General features: G+C 42.0%; 1 protein-coding gene across 1 annotated transcript; it reads right to left on the bottom strand.

The window, feature by feature from the left end:
• Nucleotides 1-1,582: 1,582 nt before the first annotated feature.
• ATG4B (autophagy related 4B cysteine peptidase) lies at nt 1,583-20,796 on the bottom strand. The gene is made up of 13 exons (XM_081910521.1): nt 20,642-20,796; nt 14,200-14,298; nt 13,622-13,693; nt 11,586-11,684; nt 10,907-11,008; nt 8,583-8,655; nt 7,938-8,017; nt 7,265-7,461; nt 6,904-6,982; nt 6,215-6,360; nt 5,872-5,928; nt 4,966-5,059; nt 1,583-3,414 (listed from the first exon to the last, which is right to left on the bottom strand). The coding sequence occupies exons 1-13, from the start codon at nt 20,649-20,651 to the stop codon at nt 3,341-3,343; spliced, it is 1,182 nt and encodes a 393-aa protein (XP_081766647.1). The 5' UTR covers nt 20,652-20,796; the 3' UTR covers nt 1,583-3,340.
• Between the last annotated feature and the right edge of the window lie 358 nt (nt 20,797-21,154).

Genomic DNA, 21,154 nt, shown 5'->3' with positions numbered 1-21,154 from the left:
GCACTGAGGCTGTCTTCCATCTTTATCATCTGATCTCAGTATTCTTTTACATGTGTTAAAGGAAAACAGAAATACATAGAAAACTAAAGATACACACACCCAGCCCTCGTAAGGCACTGGAGTTGGGGAAGGAGGCACAGGGCTCTGGCAGGGTCCTAGAGCCCTCACATTCTTCTCAAAGTTGAAAAAGCACTAACTAGGCTTTGGGAAGGTGGAGGATTCTAGGACCCTGTCTGAGCCCTTACGCTTCATCCCCCGGCACCATCCTTGGCAGTGCCAGGGCTACCAAGGCCTCAAGGACAGCATGCAACCTTCAGGCCTCATGTCTGATTGCTGTGTGTTAGGACATAACAAGTACCTCATTTTGCTGCCTCTCCCAGAAGTTAGTCTGTAACCTTGGGATGATATTACACCCTGTATTATATAAGCAGGATCAATCTTTGCTTCCTAGTGAGGTTGCCTACTTCTCAGCAATGCAGAAGGAAACCAGGAGTTTGGTCCCAGACTCCGTGACTAGACGAGCCCATGTTCAACAAGAGCAGTGAGGCATCTACCAGTGTCGGATCTTATCCTATATTTTGTCCTTGTCACAGGACAAGTAGGGAACCAAGCATGTCCCAGGAGCACCAGCTGCATCACACAAACTGGTAGGGAAATGCTCTGGCTTCTACAGAGATCGAGCAAGCATTGTCAAGCAGCATGCAAGGAGAGGCCCTGAGGGACTTGATTCTAGATCAGTGTTTCCCAACCGGTGTTCCGCGGCACACTACTGTGCCGTCAGACATTGGCTGGTGTGCCGTGGGAGGGAGGCGGGCGAGTCGGGCGGTGAGAGGCGGCGGCGGCGAGGATCCGCGTCGAGCCGGGGGCGGCTCCGCGGTGGTGGTGCCGAGCGGCGGGGCAGTGCGTGCAAAAGGGAGGAGCGCGAGACAGCGGAGGAGGAGGAGGCCGGCATGTCCGGGCAGCAGCAGCAACAACAGCAGCAGCAACTCCCGGCGACGGCTCCTCAAGCCCCGCCGCCGCCCCCTCCTCCGCCCGCTATCGCCGCCACCACCACAACAGCCGCCGCCGCCTCAGTTGCCGCCGTCCCTCAGTCCCTCGCTCTGCTGCCTCCTCCCACCCCCAAAGCTTGGAGGTTCCCCGGCAAGGGGGAGGGAAAAAACTTTCACTTTCGTGTGTCCCTCCCGGCGTGACGCTGCGCGCTGACGTCACGGGGCGGGGCTTTAATGGTGGTGTGCCGTGAGATTTTTTTTCAGTAAACAGGTGTGCCGTTGCCCAAAAAAGTTTGGGAAACACTGTTCTAGATGATCATCAGGATCCCTTCCAGCTCTGCGATTCTGATTCTATGAAAAATGCAGCTTTGGCCTCACAAAGCAAGCAGTACCAGAATATGGAGGAGAGAAGTGAGCAGAATGTTTCTTGCCACTCCTGGTTTGATCCTTCAGGGGAAAGGACTCTACCCTATCTTACAGAGCAGGCCAAAAATTTCATGGAATATGTCGCAAACAGCATTTGGTTATGACCCACTTTTCAATTAGTCTGACATTTCCGACTCAGCAGGGCAGAAGTACCAAAAATACAAAGGTTTCTTTTAACTTAGTTTATTCAGATACAAATTGAAAGCAGTTGATGAATGGAGCACAGCCCCACTTCCTCTGCCTCCTCTCCCTCCAAAAGTCTATGATCAAGAGGAGAGGAGAAACAGCAAGAGAAAGACAGCAAGTTATAACAATGACAAATAAGCATCATGGTTCAGACCTCTGCTTTCTGGCAGCTTTAAGGGGCAATCAGACCTACGACCTACTACCAGTAGACCAGTTACCCCTAGATGCAGTTACTTTATAGATGGCTATACTGCCATCTTTTAGGCTGATAGCACTGCTGATAAATGCAGGAAAAAATGCTTTGTAAACATATTTGCCACCTCCAGCATCCATCCATGAAGCGACTGAATTTCAAAAAGGTGGTCAATACTTGGGGGTGGGGTGGGGAGTGGCGGGTCCTCTCCAGCCATTCTCATCTCTTCTAAACAAAGGTAGCTCTAATGCTATTTAAAGAATACAACAGCCACCATTTCCAGCCTAGCTGAGAGCTGGTAAATTAACATTTCAAGGCATCCAGAATTTGCTGAGCTTTTCTTTAGAAACTAGTATACCTTACAAGTCGCAACATAAAACTGAAAAGCAAGTGAACATCACCACGCAAGAGAAACTTAACCTTGTGTAGTGTATAAACCGGGGAAAGAAAGAGGGGGCCAAGCCTCTGGCAATAACCACGCCAGGCTTTTAGTATCACAATTTTGGCATTAAAGCAAAGTATTTTAAATCCATGTAACAATCTCCAGATTTCATGATCAGAATCTAAACACAAAGAGATGGAATCAAGAGAAGGAAGCAGAGGTACTTTCAATTCAAGTGAGCTGGTGGATGTTTCTACCACCACATTTTATTAAATAGCAGCCACCATATTTTTAATATGGAATAGAAAAATACCCAACAAATACAGGTTATATTTAATGAAGCTATATCCTGGTTAACTTGTCAGTTCTTCCTTTTGGATGTGCTGTGAATGGCCTCCAAGCTGAAAGAGAGCACTTGTCCAAGCCCTCCCTACTCTCTATACTGAAAAGTTACATTTGTAATTTTCGACCCATACTTCTTACTGTATCATTTGCTATGCATGATGAGATTCCGTGATTTCTAGAATGACACCACTGGGCAGAGTATGAGAGTTTAAAACGAAGGGCTATTTTGGAACTTAAAAGCAGTAATACATCTCTCTGGAAGCACTGTATCCGAGATAAATTAAAGCATGAGTAGCAACAGTTGATGCAAATCATCTTGTGAGAGCTTTTACCCCCCAATTTACACAGAACACATTCTGCTGGGCTAAAGAGACAGCTATTGGATAGGTGTCCGTGTTTTATGCTGGTTTCCACATCAAACTACAAAAAGTGAGACAGAAGCAAATGGGATTTTAAGTTTTCCTTAATAACAGAACTTGTAAGAACCAAGCACTCGGAAGGGCTTTTACTATTCTTGCTCACCCTTTTGGCTTGCTAACATGAAAATAATCTTCAGCTCCTAGGAAACACTGCCTCCTTTTCCTGCAGGTACTCTTGCACAGAGAAAGCCTGACTAAATCTATTAAGGCCTTAAATGATGACCCGTTTCTTGATCCCACTGCAAAAAAATCCACTCAGCTCCAAGGCTGCACAGAATGCTGGGGTGGATGGGAGGCAGGGATGTCAACAAGCACCTATGAAAGCTGGTAGCCCTAGGCTCTCCATGGAGCTCCCCTCCCCCCACAACACAAATTGGCAGAGTTAGCTTCTTATTGTTCTTTAAAGGGATAAGATTTCAAAGTCTTCATCTTCTGAATCAAAGAATCTTTCCAGTCTGTCTGCATCGGAAGAATCTGAAAGGCAAAGAGAGGTATAATCATAATTAATATAGTCCTGGAGTTATTTGCACCAGCACATATATTTAGATCTATCAAGAAGACCAGGAACGCTACTGGACTGTTTTGGGAACCAGCACATTACAGAAAGTTGCTTGTGCAGGTAAAAGAAAAAAACTGATCAGATAACATGCAAACAGGCACTGTTCCTGTTATACCTGGGAGAGGTCAATGAATATTGTAATTTCCCTAACTCTGAAGACTGAGAGCATACTAAAGTGCTATGATGCTACACTTTTTATCCTGAAACAGTTATGTTTGTTGCCTTGCATATTACACATGATACATACTACACAAAGCACAATACTTTGCTTTGAAAGTGTGAATTAGCTCCTGGACACATTATTAATGACATGTGAGTCTCTTCACCATATACCCCATATAGGGTTAGATGCAAAAAACAACAACATTGCCATGGTGTCTATGATCCAAAGAGAACAAGTTCAAGTAGCTGGCAATGACATTCACCATGTCCACCTAATTTAACAGGTCCAGTTTGACATGAGTGGGCAACAGAAACACACAGATCATTGTACTGGCAAAAAATGTTAAACAGTCCCAACAGAAACCACAGAAAAAACCAGACTAAAAAGCATAAACTCAAACAAAGCATGCTATAATTTTATGATAAATATTAGAAACAAATTTCAAATCAGATCTGATAAGGATTTTCGCAAACCTTTGACAAAATTTAAAGTTTCACAATTTGGAGTTTCACCTCAAAATTCAGATTCCAAAGCTGACATCAAAATTAAACAATATTTGGTTTTTTTTACCTACTCGAGGTTACTTATTATTATAATTTACTAAATATTGTATGCTGGTTGTCAAATATTAATTGCGGCTGTAAAATTATGTAATGACAATGTTACCAAACATTCTCCGTTAAAGTTTGTAGAGAGGTGTTTCGGAGAGACTGCCAATATGGTTTAGTGGTTACCTAGGACCTAGCAAACCAGGGTTTACATTTCCATTCAGTCTAGCAGCTCACAAAAAGACCTCAAGTCAATCAACTCTAACCTACTTCACAGGATTGTTGTGAGAATAACAGCAGGGGGAGACCCACATAAGTCACCTTGAGAAACAGTGGGATATAAATTTAACAACAACAGAAGGGGGATTTGTTACAGTTATAGAGAAAATAGTATTTAAAAGTAAACGTTTTCCCACAAGCAGGAATGGTGAAATAAGTAAAGCATTAGTTAACATTTTGCTAGAAGGGAGACCAGTATCACAAGTGTATGCATAATATTTCTGACAAGAAATAGGTTGGTCTCCTCATCCCTTCTAATGAAAGAAAATGTGCCTAAATGGTCACTATGTTCATTTCAATAGTGATTCTATATGGGATTAAACATTCCAAAACTGCAACTGAAATGAATTTCAGTGGGCTTTCCAATGCCAAATGCTTCATCTAGGACATATACTTTAGGCTAAGAAGAATTGAAAGCTACCACAACAATTATGCAATTGGAGTAACCCAAAACCAGTCAAATAGGCAAGCATTACCTGGAGTAAGATTCAAAACATCAGGACTAGAGAAGTGCGAAGGCTGGTGTTCAACCAGTTCAAACATTGGTAGGGCTCCTCTGATCAGTGACAACTGTTGGAAAATAATGGAAAAAGTGTACAACTAGCTGGTAAGTCCTCAGTCAAGGTATTCCTAGGGTTTACCATAACTTGTTAATGCTAAGCAAGACAGCTTCACACTTTATGGATTTGTATTTTAAAAGCTATTGCTTATTTAACATCATTTTACTGTGAAATGCAAAGCATGTTTACTTCAAAGTAAGTTTGGATGTATTCATTAGGGCTTATTCCCCATTTTGGGCTGATTATTATTAGAAGCTTGCATAGCATTGTAGCCTTAGATGCTCTTTTGCAAAACACCATGACTTTAAAAAAAAATCCTGGAAGACGCAAATGATCAATAAATATATTAACAAATATATATTTCAGGGGGAACTTCACAGGAGGAGCATCAGGCAAAAAGGTTTAAAAAGAGAAGCAGCTGAAACATTTCCCCAGTTAAGTACAACCTGAACGTTCCTCTGCCCCAGGGATGGGGAACTTGTGGCTTCCTCAATGTTGCTGGACTTCCAACTGCCATCAGCCCAGGTCAGCATGGCTAATAGGGAACAGGGTTAAGGGGAGTTGCATCCAGCAACATCTAAAAGACCACAGGTTCCTCATTCCTGACCTATCCCAGATGCTGGTCACATGGCTATTAAGGAAAGCCCTGGTCTCAAAGAAGTCAAGCTAAGATCACATGGTCAACACATCTTTGCATTAATGCTGATTCTGTTCCAATGTATTAGTCAGTGTCCATCAAAGCTAAATTCACTTCTATAATTTTTTTTAAGTTACTTGGGCACATATTATCCTTTTTTACCAAAGGACTTGCTGTAGACAAACCTTCTTTACTTGCTGGCACCAGTCATTGAAGTCTTCCTCATTGTTGCAGAAGAAGCCCTACAAGGAAAGGCAAAGTTTGCATTGGCTCAACATTAACAGAAAATGCTTTCAAGATCAGCAAGAATCGTGTCTCGTGTTCTGTGTAAATGAATATATCTTGGAAATGTTTTGAGAAGCAGACACATTTTGACAGTTAAAAGGTTAGTATAGCGAGAAGATGGGAGGGAGGCAAGGCAACACCGCTGTCCTTGTAGGGAGAGGAATCAGCTAGAAACTAATGGAGAGCTGAAAGACAGGTAGCTGTCTCACAACGTGAAAGTTCACTGCAGGTGCACACACTCACCACCGCAATTGAAGGATCAAGCTCCGCAATGCTCATTCTGCAGGGTGGATGCTGACAGTGGAAACTCTCATCAGGGATGTGGCCGCTCTCCATGGGCTCCACTGCAGGCTGAGTAGTGTGTGGGTCAAGATAGATTAATTCTTCACCTAGACAAAAATAGACGCCATAAAAAGGAAATACAATATTAGACTTCCCATGGGAAGAGAACGGATCAAATGTACGCTGTTGCTACATTTCGGGAAGATCAGGAATGGGAAAGTCACAGAGGTCTTAAATACTTGCAAAAGGAAACGGTGAAAAATGGCGTAAGATGGTAATGCATGAGGGACCACTCAATTCAGTGCTTTTTTTCAGGGGGTACCCAATGGGCACACAGTACTGGCACCTCTTTCTTGTTATTAAACATTGTGGCACTTACTGTATCAACTTCATGGTGAGTATCAGCACTTCTTTTTTGTAGGGGTGGGGGGAAGCACTGACTCTATTTCTCAACAATTAATACTTTATCTAAACCAAAATGATACACAAAGATTTGTTATTTAGCAAAGCATTCTTCTTTAATGGCAAGGTGTGTCGTGTGACATGGCAATGTGCATCTGATAAAGTTGCTCCCTTGGTAGGCTTATAGCTGTACTCCCAAAATTTAGCTAGGTAACCCACTGATGTACCCACTGATGACAGTTACTCACCTACATATCCAATGAAATAATGAGCACTATTAGGTTTTCCTCCAATGACTCCTAAGGACTGAGGCATCATAAAACAGTGCTGGAAAACAGGCAGGCAATGAGTCACATATTAGCTGGCATAAACTGGAAAATCTACCCAAGTAAAGAACAATCTGTGTTTAGAAACATGGAGACACATGCTGGCCTTCAGATTATTCAGGAAAAGGCAGCAGAACAGTCATTTTTAGAACAAATGTTCTGCTGCAAGGGAGGACCACCGCAGTGCACAAGATTTGCAAGGAGCAAGGTAACTGACAGCACAATTTAGGCATGTCTACTTATAAACAAGTTCTGCTCCCAGGTAAGTAATTTCCCCCTCTACCTTCAGTGTTTCAATGTAGGCTTCATTGATGTCTGTGAGACCAAGGCGAAGAGGTATCAGGAGCACCAAAGGTTTCCAGGACAATAGCCTGTCCATACATTCTGCTCCATCTGGATAACCATTGGAAAGCAAGTCCGATTCTGCAGCAGGAAATGCTGAAGCCCCAGGACATGGACAGCTGAGCTTGCACAGCCTTCCTATGAAGAGATAAGTCATAAGCACAAACACTTTCAGCAAAAGTCTCAAATAGCTGCCAAAAAACCATCCTTTGTGTTCATAGAATCTAAGAGTCGGGGCACCAACAATAGGACATTTCCACTTTCCTCCAAGCACAATATGAAAGCACTCGAGAAGATTTCTGCTCTTGTCCTATTTCAGGCACCTACCTCTAACATGCCCAACCTAAATTAGTCAGTGGTCTGATATTTGTAAAATTCTTTCCCCTCTTTAAAGGAAGTGCCCTTGTTCATAGTTAAGAATCAGTTTCACTTTACAATCTGAAATGGTGTAAGTTAATTGCACCCATTTGGCTTTTCTGGTTGGGTTTCTAAAGCACATCCCCATGAGAGTCAGGAAGCATTGCTGTAAACATAGACACTCCACAGTTCCGTTCCATTCCATATAGATTTATTTCATCAAAAAGACAACACAGCCCCACAAAGGAAACACTTACTAATTTCCTCCATCACAACAGTATTGTCCATGGCTATGTGCACTGCCAAGGAGCTCCATGTATCAAAAGTGGCAAGTTTTCTAGAAGGAAGAGAACGAGAAGAAAGTTAAGAGGCAAATGCATTAGAGAAAGGAGAATCTGCCACTACATCAAGGGTTTAGAACACTTTGGAAATCCAGATTGCTACCCGGTGGTAGTCATGTAGCAAATATGGTATCCCAAATCTTATTTTTCATATTATTTTAGCGAGCAAATTTTTGCAGCTCTTATTTCACAGGAGATGTTTCCCGTGTGTATAAAATACAAACATCATAGTAAAAGGTCAGAGATGAGACATGATCTAGGCTGGCCTTCTAATAACCAGTGAGGCAGAATATCTACATAGTGCTATCCGCCTTCCCCATAGACTCTTTACTTATATGGAACCCTAACCTCAATCACCCCTTCCACTAACCCAATACAAAATGCATATTGTGATATGGTGTAAGTCAGAACTGCATATATGTGTGTTGATTTGGATAAATGTTTTCTAATCATTCGAGCCAAGACAAATAATTCTAATTTTTAGCACAGTAACAGTTACTAAGAGTTTTGTGTACTAAAAAATAATAATACCCAAGACAGTTGGATTCACTGAGCACTTACTTGAGTACTTGTGCAACTGTGTTTGGTCCATACCACTGGCCTATGGATTTCCCCTCTCCAACTCCCATCTGGGCTGCAACAGCAAACAAACCATAATTGGTCCATAATTCCAGTCAAGGCTCTTTCTGAAATACTATGGGTACTTAAATTAGTTAGCAGATATAGTGGTGCCTTAGGTTAAGTACTTAATTCATTCCGGAGGTCCGTACTTAACCTGAAACTGTTCTTAACCTGAAGCACCACTTTAGCTAATGGGGCCTCCTGCTGCTGCCGCGCCGCCGGAGCACAATTTCTGTTCTTAACCTAAAGCAAAGTTCTTAACCTGAAGCACTATTTCTGGGTTAGGGGAGTCTGTAACTTGAAGCTTATATAACCTGAAGCGTATGTAACCCGGGGTTCCACTGTACTTAGATTTTGCTACCTCTCTGGAGCCAAAGGACGGTGAAATAATTGCAAAATGTATCAGGCAACAATCTGCATACTCCTCAAAGAAGGCATATTGGAAGGAAAAGCGTTCTATTGAACGCTTTCTCTATTGAAATGATTTAGGTATTAAAAAGTGGGGGAGAAATGCTCGTACTCTGTAATGCATAAGATGTTTTCAGAAGCATCAAGGAAAGTACCAAAAATGTGCTTCCATTGGGAAAGCCATACTAATCTGACACAGTTTTTATTGTTGGAAAAACCATTCTGTTCACCAGATTTTAAGAGATTCCAAGAACCCACAGTTCTCCTTAAATCATATTGCAGCTGCTTGGCATATTTGGAGACCAGGGCTATAACATGTTTCCTGCCTTCCCCATTTATCCCTAAGAACACATTTCTGCACCTTAGCCTTGGAAGCTTTAAAACTTCTGTGTTTGCTACATATGATTGGGTGCTGCCAATCATTGTGATGTCCATTGGGGCAACTCCTGACTTTTCATTAGTTACTCTCAAGCAGTCCTCAAAAATCTTAGAATGTGTTGCACACACAGAATCCACTGACTCTTTTTAACTGCTTGACCTTAGTCAAGCATATGAATAGGCGTTGACAGTCACACTGTCTGTTTTTCTTATCCTAATTATTTTCAGGAGTCTTATTTACATGGATGAATTAGTATAGGACCACAGCATCAGCAGACTTAACTCAGTGGGATTTACTTCTCAGTAAGCATGCATAGTATCAGACTGCTCGTTATGCTAAAACCAGGATTTTAATTTAATTGTGATTCCTAATGAAGTTGAGAGTGCCTAGTATCAGATGGTCACTAAATATGGAGGAAGTCCATCCATCCAAAAGTGGATTCACGAGACCATTTAGGTGATATATACAGCTGTCAGAGACAGACTCACAAGGGACTTTGTTTAGTGAAAACATTCAGCAAGAGTTCAATTCTCTGGAACCAGATATAAAACACACAGGTTTTTTTCAAAATATACCATTGTCTTCATTTGTTTGTTTGTGAGCAGGACAATATCAGGGTAATATCAAAGGTCAAACCACAGTGGACTTTTTAAAAAAAATTTTTAAAAAAGATTTCTAATGGCTCCCTAGTAATTTGATTGCTCAGCGCAGAAGAAGCATGAAGATTTTGAATAGAAGGCCATTCAGGAAAGTCTCACTGGGCTTCACTTTGTGCGCATTTCACCCCACATTCTGTGAAGCAGATGTGCCAGGAGATTTTTTTGTATTGTTACAGATGAAAGGAAGTTGAAGGTCTATCTCACTGTACAGTAGCCTACTCTGCAGAGTAAAATCTCTTGATTAGAGCCTTCTTCTCTGGGACAAGATTTACAACAGGAAATTTAAAAAAGTCTAATTGCATGGGCTCTAGTGTTGTCCACATGAGCTACAAAAGAAAAATACAGGTAACTCACTGACAAGTAAGACTTCAGGAACAGTTCTATGCACCTGGTAGAAAGTCCCACTGAGCCCAATGGTGTTTACTTCTGAGTAGGTATGTATAGGATTGCACTATTATAGAAATAAGCATAATTCTGAAATGGCCCACATCTAGATCACCTAGTTCCATAAAATGTGAAATCTGAATCACCTCCATCACCATGTTTCCTCCTCCTCCTCCAAAACTCGCATAACGACCTCTCTTTCTGAACAGCACAAACAACATATGTTGTTTTGTTCATTTACAGCAACAGCAACAGATGCTTTGAATATACCATTGTCCTCATTAGTTGGCATGAGTTTACTGTCTAAACACAGTCCACATTCTTAGTATATAGTTAACAGTGCAATTTATAAGTAGTTTCCCTCAAAAAACTAAAAATCAGGAACTCCTTACTGCAAGGAAGGGATAGAAACACAGCATAGGTATCCATCTTACCTATTTGGTGGATTGAGTAGTAGCTGTCTTTTTTGTCAATGAAGGCATTTAGAACATTGTAATAGTTTTCCATTTGCTTCTTCCCTTTCACCCACCTCCAATCTGAGATATAGAAGATCTAATCAATTTTCTCAACGCCACACATTATTTGTTTTCACAACATCACAAAAAATGACAAAGAATATTGAAGACTATAATCCCGAACTATTAAGCAAAACCGTTTGGCAAAGAAATGGAAAGCAAAATCAACATTTTACTTTCCAGTCTGGTCTCTGAGTAGCGAGAGACACCTCAGTCTTGTTTTCACACCCTCCAGTTGAGTGTTTACTTGCATTCCTGTCATGTAGCACTAACAGTAACGATTTACTCCTACTGTGACAAATCCATGCTCAAAAAACACTTCACACTGCAAGGAGCAAGCAAGTTGACCCACCACCAAATAATTACAGGTTAGCATGTCCCTTGTGAATTGCACTTTTACCCAATGTATTATTTATTATGAAGGAGGTGGTGCTACTAAGGATGAACTGGAATATTATATTTAGGGACAGCTTTATTGTCTAGTTCTTCACAGTTTAAATGCAGTTTTTAAAAGGCCCTTTTGGTATCTGAACACACAAACATATGACATTGTCACAGTACCATATTCATTTGTTTTGGGGGGGGGGATTTGACTTACCTCTGCCTAAGTGTCTGCAAACCAAGGCCTGAGCAAAGATCATCTGACCACACCTTAACATGCAGCCCCAGCCAGTGTCAGATGTAGGACCTGTTCCCCCTGGAACCAAAAAGAAAGAATAGAAACCAACCATAGTGGCACATGGGGCATATGTGGTGTGGGGCAATGTGATTTTCGCTGTATACCTGAGCAGACATAGGTTGGAAAGCCCAGAAACCCAGCTATGGCTGTAATCCTATTTACATTTGTTGGGGTTAAGACTCACTGAACACAGTCTGACCTATTTCTGCATTGGCATTCATAGGACTGCACTGTATCATATTGGTCTTCTCTTCAGCTCAGAAAAATAAATGCAAAAATTAGATGAAGTAAAATATATTTATGTAACACACATACACACATTTTTTTTTATTGCATTGAATCTGGATTACACATAGTATTGGAAAAAGAGCTACAGATATTTTGTAGCCATTATAAGAACAACTTATAACCTGGGAGAAGGGGAACGACCCTAATTCAGTGTTAGAAACTGAGATATGAAAGCTATGAGCACCTTAAACGTAGCTTATAGGCAGAACAACGGAATGTCTAGGCACTCTTTTTTATAACAAGAAAACAAAGCTGAAAATGAATGAACGGCAGCTAAAGTATTATGCTCATTTTTTTGCATGGTCTAGTTCAGAGGTCAGCAACCTTTTTCAGCTGTGAGCCGGTCCACCGTCCCTCAGACCATGTGCTGGGCCTGACTATATTTTGAAAAAAAATAATGAAGGAATTCCTATGCCCCACAAATAACCCAGAGATGCATTTTAAATAAAAGGACACATTCTACTCGTGTAAAAACACGCTGATTTCCGTCCGCAGGCCGGATTGAGAAGGCAATTGGGCCGCATCCAGCCCACGGGCGTTAGGTTGCCTACCCCTGGTCTAGTCCTTCCCCTGCCCACCCCCCTAATATTCTTAAGAGAGTCTCTTCTCCCGTCTTCAGAGAATAGCTGGAAGTAAGGGAGGCAGAAAAAGGTCCTCCGTTCCTTCCACTCTTCAGTTTTAATCTGAAATCTTAGGGGCAGTACTGCACCCAGAGCTTAGAAACTGCTCACACTAATGAAATTCCCAGTTGCAAAATGCGCCTAGAACAATGCGAGTTTTGCACACTGCCCTAATTCAGTGGTAGAATATCTTTATATGCAGAGGGTCCCAGAATCAATCCATGGTATCTCCTGGTAGAGCTGGGAATGTCCTCTGTCTAGAACACACTACACTGCCAATCAGTGTAGACATTAGTGAGCTAGATAGACCAAAGGTCTGACTCAGTATAATGCTTTCCATGTAACCCTAACCGTATAAGAAAACATTAATTTCCACCTATACTTTGAATTATTATTTTTAACACCTTAAAATGGATGTGGGTTGTCACCTTCTTGAAAATTCTCTCCATCCTCAGCATTCTTTATCAACTTTGGCTTCCAGATCATTTTTTAAAAATCCAACAGCAATGTTATTGAAAGTAACATATTGCCAAATTGTTTTAACTAATATAAGCTATTTTCCTCTTTTGCAAGTCAAGTATTGATCTATTTCATGTTTCTTTTCATCTCTAATCCACCTTTCGCCCAACAAGTGATCCCAGGGTATGGGTATACAGATATGAAACAAATAAATTATTCTGGAAATAGACTTCTAAGCACCACACACCCGCCCTCCAAAACAAGTTTCCTTTGTAATTTTCAACTTCTGCATTTTTTGTGTGTTTCCTGTTTTCAAGGTGGGAGCACATTTCCTTTTTCTATGAATACCAGAAATAGAATCAAATGTCGCATCAGAACAGAGGAAGAAGTAAAGTTGCTTTCCAGAAGCTAGCAGAGCAACATGCTTCTATGCCACCCTCCAATGAGCAGAACAGAGCTTTCAGATTTTGGGAGCACAACTCAACACATGATCGCTGCTGTCATCACTGGGCTAAGGGGCAATTGGGTACTAAGAAATAAACCAACTTCATTTGAGGTGTAACGTAGTGAATGAACTCTCCTACTTACCAATGGCAGGAAAGCTTTTTCTGTATGTGAACCAAAGACGAGAGGTCACGTCTAACAGGATCTCCTCTTTCTCTAAGGAAGTGAAAACACCAAATGTCATTTTTTCTGGAAGTGTGTTGACACTGTGCTGATTCAGTGGCACTGTCACTGAATTAATTAACCAAACCAAGAGAAGATTTTTTTTTAAAAAAAGTGGTTCCTTTTAGGGAGGTTTAGGAACCTTTTAGGTTCATCAGCTCTCTGGACTACAGACTACAAAAGGTACAAGACAACTAATACAGTATGCGTGTGGGAGAATACACATTAACATTTCATCTTTTATTGGGAGCGCTCTCTCTCTTTATTTTAGCCTTTAGATTCCAGAGCCTAAGCTCATTCAGGAAAATGGGGAAGGAGGGTGGACTGCACATCTGTATTTGAATAATGACTGCTCTCTCTATGAATATTCAATGGAGGTAGTTAAGAAGTGAAAAGAGAAAGGCAAGCTGTTAAATCAAAGCCACAAACATACACCCCAAGCCTTCAAAAAGTAGAGTTAGCAACACAGCTGACTGGAGTATTTATAGCCCTTCAAATACCTGTTAATACACTATATTTTCTCCCCAGGATCCAAACAGGCTCTTTGGTTTCTGGGAAGTCTTCATACTCAAACCTGAGAGTATCGTACGTGAGCGTAGCTGTTCAAAAACAAAAATACACAAGACTGTGACTAATCTTTTGAGGCTTTTGTCCCTGCATGTGAGGATCAACATGTAGCTAAGGTTTGGAGGTTATACCTACCAAATTTTTGCAATGCAGTTTCCTTATTCAAAGAGGTATTAAAATGATTTTTTAAAATGTGTGGTTTCAGATAAAATGAACATTTCTAAATATATTTTGGGAGAAAATAAGTTCAAAAGTCCATATTTAAATGTGCATTTTCATAAAGGTTTTTAAAAAGCACCACACCAACCTAGAAAAGAATGGATTGATAAATGCACGCTTATGAACTGATCTGCCCATCACCAATCTTAAAACCTCAACATTTCATTTCTTCCTTTTCCAGCATATGTAGACACAAGACAACCCAATAGTGGGGGTGGCCTCATCACCATTATTCACACAGCAAAAGAACCAGTAGCCAATTTGTGAACAACATGACACACATTGCTCCATGTCAAGCTGAATTTTCTGTTCACTGTCTGCCAAGATAGATACTCTGCTGGAATCCAGCCACTTACAGGATGCATCTAGATTCTGGTCTTTCATTGTGCGTTCTAAAGTGGTTTTCAACCGGTGGGTCACACCAAGGCCACCATCTGCGCTTCGTTTTTTTTAGAGAAAGAAGAATAAAGATAGGAGGAGCAACAGGAGATGAGGTAACAGAGCAAGAACAACTCAGAGGGAAAAAGCTGAAGGCTACAACTTTCCTTGAGTTAGATGAGAAGAATATTATGCAATTTTCAAAATTTACACACTTCGCTCCTCATAACCCTTCAGGGATTTGGGCTGCGAGGAAGACTCCCTCATTCCCAGAAGTGCTATTTCACTCCCAATTTACAGATTAGAAACCTGTCTTACATTTCACTTTTATTGGGAGCAAAAGAGACACTCCAACAATTATTCTATGCTACACTGCCAGAGGGCCTTCTTAGCAATGGTGTCCTGGTTTTGGAACACTCTTCTCTTGAGGCTTGGCTGGTGTTTACTTTGCCTGTTTTGTGGTACCAGTTGAAGACAGAACTCTTCCTCTAGTCTAAGCAGTGGTTCCCAAATGTTTTCGCGATTCCCCCTTGGTTCTAAAAACTCCTCTCCAGTGTCCCTTATCTTATCCCATAAAAAGCATTACTCAGAATAGCAGTTTGCACGACCCACTAAAGAAGATACTCGCACAATAAAATTCAAAACAATAACAACTGCACATTTATTCAAAATCCAATTCAAAATATATAGTTTAATTAAGTCGGCAAAATTGATGACCCTGATCCAAAGATACCAGCTTTTCAAAGGCTGATAGTCATTTACACCTGCAGTGCCCCTGCCTCTTGTGCTCCCCCCAGGGAATCCCACTGCCTCCTGGGTGGGTACCATCTACCAGAGGTACCCCCTTGCATTTAAGATTGAGGGGGCCCAGTTCACATTGCAAGTGTGTGACATCATGCACACGTTGCATTGACAGAACAAGGCAGAGCCCAGTGCAGCATGGCTTCTTCTCTCATGCTCAGGAGGAACCAGCCACGCTCGGCTCCTCACTCAGCCTCCTCTACCTGCTCAGCAAGGAGGGGGCACAGCCCCCTGCCAGCTGTTTTTGAGGGAGCTGAAAACACTTCCAACCCCTAGGAGTTGGCATGCCTGCCACCCACTTTGAGAACCACTTGTCTAAGCCACCTGAGTATATTGGGGTTTACATGAGAGATGGACCTGTTTAAATGCTTTTCAACTGTATTTTATTGACATATTGTATTTTATATTGTTCCAGCCTACCCTGGGATCCAATGTGATGAGGGGCAGGAAATAAATCTGATAAACAAATGTAAGCTTTCCCCAATTTACTCATATCTGCAACAGTAAAGGTAACACGGTGAACAAGTAGCAGGAGGCTGAAAACTATAAAGAGAGAAAATCCTAGGCCTCTTTAGCAACACCAAAGGAACCATACAGCCCATTTCTAGGAATCTGAATCAACATGAACAAATAAAGGTTCTGAAGCAATATGCACCTCAATGTCACATCTTTCTCTCCTTGACCTTCTTCATTTTGTGTAGTCAAAAAATCAATAGATCTCCAGATCATACATTCAGTTCAAATTTCACATGCTCTGCAGCCTCACCTTAGAGGGCACCATGCCCCACTACTAGCTTATTGTATTCTGTTCCCAGACAGTGAGGGTGCTCATCAAGTCACATATCAATAATTCCTCTGCATTAAGATGTTTCAATATCGAGATTGATATATATAATAAACCACATGATACCGTGATCAAGAAGTTAGTATGATAAGCAGCAGAAAGATGGCCCCAGAATACACATGGTTTAGATTAATAGCTTGTTGTGCCAGCTGCAGTATCTTTCATCTGTTGACTTCTATGGGGCTGCTCTGGAACAAATAACTTCTGGCAACCTTACCAAGTGTGCAGTACTGTACAAGGAAAACCTCTTGTCAATTAACTGTGGCAAGGAGTCAGAAAAGCAATCAAAAGGACTCAACTATACATAGAAAGCTAAAAGATCATCCAGGATATCTCTAGGAGATGGCAACCTGCTGCTGCTGATTATATTTATTTTATCCCCTCCCCAAAAAATATTAGAATATTTGGGTGGGAAATAAATTAAATATAATTATTTGATTTATTTTTCAATGAGCACATTGACATCCATAAAAGGGAGAGTAAACCCCCCTCCTCTCACCAGAAGCCATGTAAGGTAAAGGTAAAGGTACCCCTGCCCGTACGGGCCAGTCTTGACAGACTCTGGGGTTGTGCGCCCATCTCACTTAAGAGGCCAGGGGCCAGCGCTGTCCGGAGACACTTCCGGGTCACATGGCCAGTGTGACATCGCTGCTCTGGCGAGCCAGAGCTGCACACGGAAACGCCGTTTACCTTCCCGCTGGTAAGTGGTCCCTATTTATCTACTTGCACCCGGAGGTGCTTTCGAACTGCTAGGTTGGCAGGCGCTGGGACCGAGCAGCGGGAGCGCACCCCGCAGCAGGGATTCGAACCGCCGACCTTTCGATCAGCAAGTCCTAGGCGCTTGAGGCTTTAACCCACAGCGCCACCTGTGTCGCCAAAGAAGCCATGTACTGTATTATTATTTCTATTCTATTGTATGATCTTCACTCATGTTTGTTTACTATCTATTTTTGTTATTCCCTCAACTGGCACCTCATATATTATATCACCATACTTTCTTTCATCCAAAGGAGATAGGACTCTTACAAACATAGTTTTAACAAAGTGGAAGCAATCAGGAAGTCCAGATTCGTAGTGATACAGTCAACATTGTTTTCTCTATTCTGGATGTATGATGTTATTATTATTGGAAGTTTTTAATGTTTGATGTTTTAACGTATTTTTATTTTTCTGTTGGGTACTGCCCAGAGTGGCTGGGGAAACCCAGTCAGGTGGGTGGCATACAAATAATAAAATTAGTAGTAGTACTAGTAGATAGTCATAAACCGGCAAAGAAAGCATCCAGTTTATTTACCCCCATCAATATTTGTTGTTTTCACAAAAGTGACTCAAAGTGACTTAAAACAAAGAGATGCCATCTTATCAGGAAGGGTGTTCCACACAGTGCCAGAACTGGACATTTAATATGGCGGCACCTACCCTTTGGAAATCCCTCCCATTATATATCAGACAGGCAGAGTCACCATTGTCAGTATCTGAATTTATTTGAAATTGTTTCATATATGCAATTGTTTTAACTGTTTTTATTGTGTTGTGAAATTGCTTCAATAAGTTTCATAGGAAGCAAATCCAAAAATAAATAAATAACACAGGCCAATTACCACCATTATAGGCTATTCATGCACAGTTATTTTTACTGGTCAAAGCAGAAGAGGTTTACGTCGCCTATCCGGACACAGCCATCATTTTTACAGACAAATGATTCTATATTACATGTCAAAGGAAGGACAAAAAATGAAATATAACGAGGAACTGCCATTACACTCTGGGAAATGGTACATCATTCTCACAGCTGTCTGTGAACCTAGGCAACATGAAAAAACTCAAAACCACTTGTTCTGTCTGGTTTGCAACTTCCACAGCTAGAATGGCCAGGCTTGATAAAGAATGGCCATTGTTAAGACTCTTAGTAATGAGAAAATCTTATTCATGTCTCAGTGATTATAGTCAAAGATCAGAACAAAATAAACTGTTAGTGTTTCTGGAACGCCAAGCTACAATAAAGAAAGCCACCTCAATTACTGAGTCGTCACTTCACTAGCTCAAGAGCAACTTCTTGGGCAACTGATCCTTAGCAACCGATGTTAAAATTAAGTGTTTATCATAGTGCCAGTTTCAAGAAAGTAAGCAAATTATTGGTTAGTGTTAAGGCACTGGAGATAAGCCCCAACTATTAAATATGTCAAAATATGACTGGGATGAAATTGGGGAAAATCTTTCAAAAAATTACCACCACCAAACCCACAAACAAAAAGGCCCCAGGGTGCCCTTTTGCATGACTTCAGCATGTGACCAACCAACAGAAAACAAAAGAGCTAAACAGTATATAACAACAACAACAGCAACAGCAACAACAACAACATTCCACAGGTGGCCAGTAGGTGCAGTGGCTAGAGAGCTGGATATGGGAAACCCAATAACAGCCAAAGTAGTCATGTCATTATTACCACCATCAACCCTTTTATGGCTGTTTGCGTGTTTAAAAAATAGCTTGCACACAATACACACCCAGCTGGACTGAACCACGGCATGGAGCAAAGGGTGACTTTATGCCTTTGCCACACTATAGTCCTGAAACAGCTCTCACACACCAGGTATTTGTAAAAATCGAAAAACCACAGACACACTAGGACAAACTGTGTTAATAGTTTGGTCTTTAGCTGTAAAGCTCACTCTGTAGTACTGGACAGATTACTAATTTCAGTCTAGCCCATTTCACAGGGCTTCTGGGAGACTAAAATACCACTCTGAACTCCTGAGAGAACAGGCAGAATACAAACGCAATTTTTAAATATGTGGCTGACATCAAATACACAGCAAGTAAAAGCCAACAATTTGATCTGAACTAGGAATCTTCTTCCACAAGGCAAGTGATCACAGACACAATTCTGAGTTGCCCTCAAGCATTCTGGCTGAAGGAAACAGGTTACCTGCAATCAAATGACTCTAATACTGTATTGCAACTAATTCTAATTATTTTCACTTCATATGGCTTGATCAAAATTCCAAAAGATAGGGCTGCCATGGAGCTATGGTGTGGTGAAATAAAGAGCATATATTTTTGGAGGGTATTTGTATAGTTTTAGGAGCCATACATTTCATACCATGATGGATTCAGAACAACTGATTACTACATGACAGTTCATCAGTAGGGGTATGCCAGTAAGGGGGGTGGAGAGAATACTGTGCATTTCTGTCGGTTATCTGGGAGGCACCTAGGGGCTTTCAACAAAGTTCAGTAGGGCACAGATTTAAGAATGTGTGTGTACTTGCTTAAGTTATCTTATTTGGGGGGGGGGACCTAAGAACTTCAGTCCTTGACTATCACATGTTTTTCCACCTACTGGGGAAGTTCAAGGAGGGGATGAAGAATAAGAGAGTTACTTGATTCGCTATCTTATTCTTTACTATCCTCACGGTTTTTCCGTCTTAGTTGTAGCACTTTGACATAGTATTATAACCAGCTGTCATGCAGCCGCACTGTCCCACAAGGCCCCAAGAAGAATCCACTGCAGCAACATGTCAGGGAGCAAAAAAACAAAAACACACTTTCAGCTTACAAGGCCTCACACGCAAACTTCACCAACTCCCACTAATTCCCAAGTTCTTGTCAACTTCATAAAACTTTTAGCCCTGGCATATTTCACTAGGTCACAGAACCCACCGGTGATGAAGCGTCAGCACTGTGGACTGAAAACACCATTCTATGCTAATGCTAGGAAGACAAAAAACAGGCTGGCTTGGGCAAGGAATGCATAAATAGCATACAATGCCATAGCAAGCTGTGTGTCTATTACAGAAACGAGCCCGGGAGGCGAAGTACCACGTTTGCCTGACTCCTTTTAACAACTTTACCCAATGACCTCTTCTATAAAGGAAGTGTGTCCCCCTCTCTTTTTTGAGACACGACCTCTTGTGCCCCCGACACAGAGCGCCCCCTTCCATCTCCCCACTCTTTGAACGACCCTCTCCCTAGCCCATTCCGCAGCACCAGCTTCTCCTGAAAAACAGACCGATCCTCCACCCTTTCACACCCCACACCCCTGAGCCACAGACACAAAGAAAGCGCCCCCCCCCGCCGGCCCCCGAATAGCCTCCCCATTCCAGTAACCCAGACATTTCCCTTCTCTCACCCGCGTCCATTCTGCCCCCGCTCAAGATTCAGGGGCGACCACGGCTGTCTCCTTACAGAAACAGACCACCACAACGGCGCACTCTAACCTACTCGCCTCGACTGTCCGACTCTCACCCAATCGCGTAGCTTTTCGCATCCCATCTGAGTGGCGGATAGGTTCGCTGAAGAGGTCAGCAAGCTCTTCTGCACCGCATCGCTTCCTCCTGATGCTAGGGAGCCGCCATCTTGCTGTACGGAGAGGGTGACTCTGCCAAACGGCATCCTTTAGATCCAACTTCGCACCTTTCTGAAGTGGGGGGCGCTTTGATTTCTTCAGGATGTGCTCTCGACCTATTCGAGTAGTACAACCACCACAGGATAGGAAAAGCTCAGACCGTGGAGGCCGCCATATTTGTGTACGGAACCTTAACGCCCCGCCCCCTTACCCCCCCCCACCTCCAACATTGCAGTGTCTAGGAGTTCACGTCACACTTCCATTCTAACCATATTAAAGCCCCACAACAGCCTGGCC

This window comes from Podarcis melisellensis (genome assembly GCF_964234715.1).
Source record: "Podarcis melisellensis genome assembly, chromosome: 5".
Lineage (NCBI taxonomy): Eukaryota > Metazoa > Chordata > Lepidosauria > Squamata > Lacertidae > Podarcis > Podarcis melisellensis.
The sequence above is the reverse complement of the archived record's forward strand: the minus strand, read 5'-3'. Positions and strand labels throughout refer to the sequence as shown.